The 2603-nt window shown below is 33.0% G+C and overlaps 1 protein-coding gene across 1 annotated transcript; it reads right to left on the reverse strand.

The window, feature by feature from the left end:
* Positions 1 to 282: 282 nt before the first annotated feature.
* On the reverse strand, positions 283 to 2603 carry LOC140045280 (adhesion G-protein coupled receptor G7-like). Its single transcript, XM_072090127.1, has 5 exons — positions 2464 to 2603; positions 2244 to 2359; positions 1669 to 1934; positions 1082 to 1148; positions 283 to 911 (listed from the first exon to the last, which is right to left on the reverse strand). The coding sequence occupies exons 1-5, from the start codon at positions 2527 to 2529 to the stop codon at positions 308 to 310; spliced, it is 1119 nt and encodes a 372-aa protein (XP_071946228.1). The 5' UTR covers positions 2530 to 2603; the 3' UTR covers positions 283 to 307.

A 2603-nucleotide genomic window follows, 5' to 3' on the forward strand; every position in this document is an offset into this window, starting at 1 on the left:
GTTCACAGACACACACACAAACACAAAAACACACACACAAACACACAAACACACACACAAACACACACACAAACATACAGGGGTGAAAACATAGCCTCCTTGGCGGAGGTAATAATAATTTATTGGGAACTTCACTTTTATAACAGTGGCACACTTCACATTTTGAATGTATAATAAAAAAAATAAAAATATATAATAAATGAATGCACAAAATAGACAAATACATAAGTAATCTTACTTTATCTACAGTACATAACATCTAATAAACCCATTCACAATGCTTTAAAAATGGGATGTTCAGTGCTGTTCAAACGGATGCGGGCGTGCTTATATGGCACCGCTCGACCGAATAGCTATCTTTGTGGTCATTGTCTTCTTCACTACTTTCAAATGCTGGATTTTCTACATCAGCTGTAAAGCTACTAGCGGTAAACCGATTTTTCTGAGGTGTGATTTTCGGTAATGTTGAATTAGATAATACACTGTTGTTACTGTTAGCTGGTCTATGTGAATAATTTGATAACTTTTGCGGTAAGTACCTTTTCGTGTTACGTTTCTTTAAATCTTTAAATTCTTTCTGTCTGAACGTGAACAAATAGAATATTGCGACTCCCTGGAAAGAGTTAAAAACGCAGAACAATATTACAAACACGTGATCAGCTTTGCTCTCAAAAGACAGAAATCCAAAAACCCATGTCAGGCCTAAGAGGAAAGATATAGCGATAGCATTGAAGACCCGTTTCTTCTTTTCTTCTAGAGTTGCATTTTTGTTCAGCATTGCGTTAGATCGCGAGCAGTATAAACTTTTAAGAACCAATACGAATATAATAGAGTTAAAAAAGATGGCGATTGCGATTGGAATAAGAACAGCGTAGATGAAGACGTCGAATTCCATTGTGTTGAGATAACAACTGTAAGACATTATAAATTAGTTTTTAGTAATAAGGCATGATCAATGATATTATATAGCCAACTTATTACAACTCTCTGGGCATGATAGATATCAGGATCAAGAAAATGGCCAATAGAAGAAAATATGTGTACAAGTTTATTATTACTATTGTAAAGGCAGTACACTTACTAGTATTTGTTTTCATAGAACGACACATCTACTGTTAGTAGAACTATCGGTGGTATGCACGGAATACCTAGAGAAATTAATTTCTTGTTTATCACCTACTAGCTATAATATAGTTGGTGATATATTTTATTATTATTAATATCTTTATTTTTTTTTATTTTATTCATTTCGGCAATAAACATGAAATAATAATTACAAAACATAGATATATATATATAAGAAGTACAAGACACAAAGCCGAGGAGAGACAAAAGCATTAAACAAAACGCTGTCACCGGTAAGGTGTGTCTCTGAATGCCTGTTTGAAAAGTATTATGTGATAACTATAAATGGTAGAAAAACTAATTATATAACATAGTACGTCAATCAACGTGTCACACATTAATAGTGAGTGCATTTAGTATATAATAAATCTTGAACATTAATGCTGTATACTGTATATCCTTTCGTGACGTCACTGAGGATGTTTTATGTATTCATTAAAAAATTAAATACGACTTTACACTTAGATTAGAATTGATTTAGCATAGAAAGTCGATAACATTAATCAACAACATTGCCAACATCTATAAACATATGGTACTTACCCCAAGCGAAGACCATTGAAAACCACAAAAACTTCGAGGACTTTGCGTTGAAAACTTTAACAAACAACAAATACATATTGACTGCTTCCATGGATGTCCATGCGACAGACGTCAACAGAAAGTAATGTAACAATACAGCTATTGTTGTACAAGCTACAGTTTCTGGAGTTGCAGTATCGATGCCACATATGAATGTGAGATATAGGCAAGTTAGTGAGATGGAAAGGTTTAACAATATTTTCTGAGGTTGACGTTTGCGAAGAGTTCTGTTGAAAAAGTAAAACTATTATTTATGTATTTTGATATAACCTATTGACCCTTTTCGACCAAACGAAATTAATAATAATTGTTGAAACAAACCCAGGTAAATAAAAGCTATGGAATTATCAGTGAATGTTGGTTCTAGCATTCTAGCTAGTGTATAAACTACAGCTTTGGGTCAATCGTACACCCATTCAATTGCCTAATTTTGCCTGAATGAATAGCACATTATAAATTCTTCCAGGCAGTTTAGTAAAAGTTATACTTTAATAATTATGCCTGAGCAAATCAGTTTGAAAAAAAGGAAGACTTACTTTATTGATAGACTAACAACGATTGTCACCAGTAGGCACAATATTGACATCACACATCCTACATACGTTAATATGTCCAAAAACAATTCAAACGTGTCCGCCAAGTCATTATCAAACTGAAAACATTTGAAAAAAATAAAATTGCTCGATTCTATTATCATTTGAATGTTGATAAGAATTTTCAATTTAACTTAAATGAAAGAATAAACGTGAAACTTACAAATAAAACTGCAAAATTTGTAAGATGTGTACAGTTACATGTAATACTGCCATCGTTGTCGTCCATATCAACGCGCGTACATCCCTCTTCTGACCAATCACCAAAGTCATTGAGAGTTGTGTTCCAAAACACACAAGTAG

Source organism: Antedon mediterranea, chromosome 3 (genome assembly GCF_964355755.1).
Source record: "Antedon mediterranea chromosome 3, ecAntMedi1.1, whole genome shotgun sequence".
NCBI classification, from domain to species: Eukaryota; Metazoa; Echinodermata; class Crinoidea; order Comatulida; family Antedonidae; genus Antedon; species Antedon mediterranea.

What these genes read in the sequence shown, in the direction of transcription:
- LOC140045280 (XM_072090127.1), bottom strand. Translation starts at nt 2,529, where the DNA reads ATGGACGACAACGATGGCAGTATTACATGTAACTGTACACATCTTACA. An exon ending in CAAATTTTGCAGTTTTATTT is followed by an intron (nt 2,360 to 2,463) that starts GTAAGTTTCACG and finishes AAATGTTTTCAG; the next exon opens with TTTGATAATGACTTGGCGGA. An exon ending in TTCTATGAAAACAAATACTA is followed by an intron (nt 912 to 1,081) that starts GTAAGTGTACTG and finishes AATGTCTTACAG; the next exon opens with TTGTTATCTCAACACAATGG.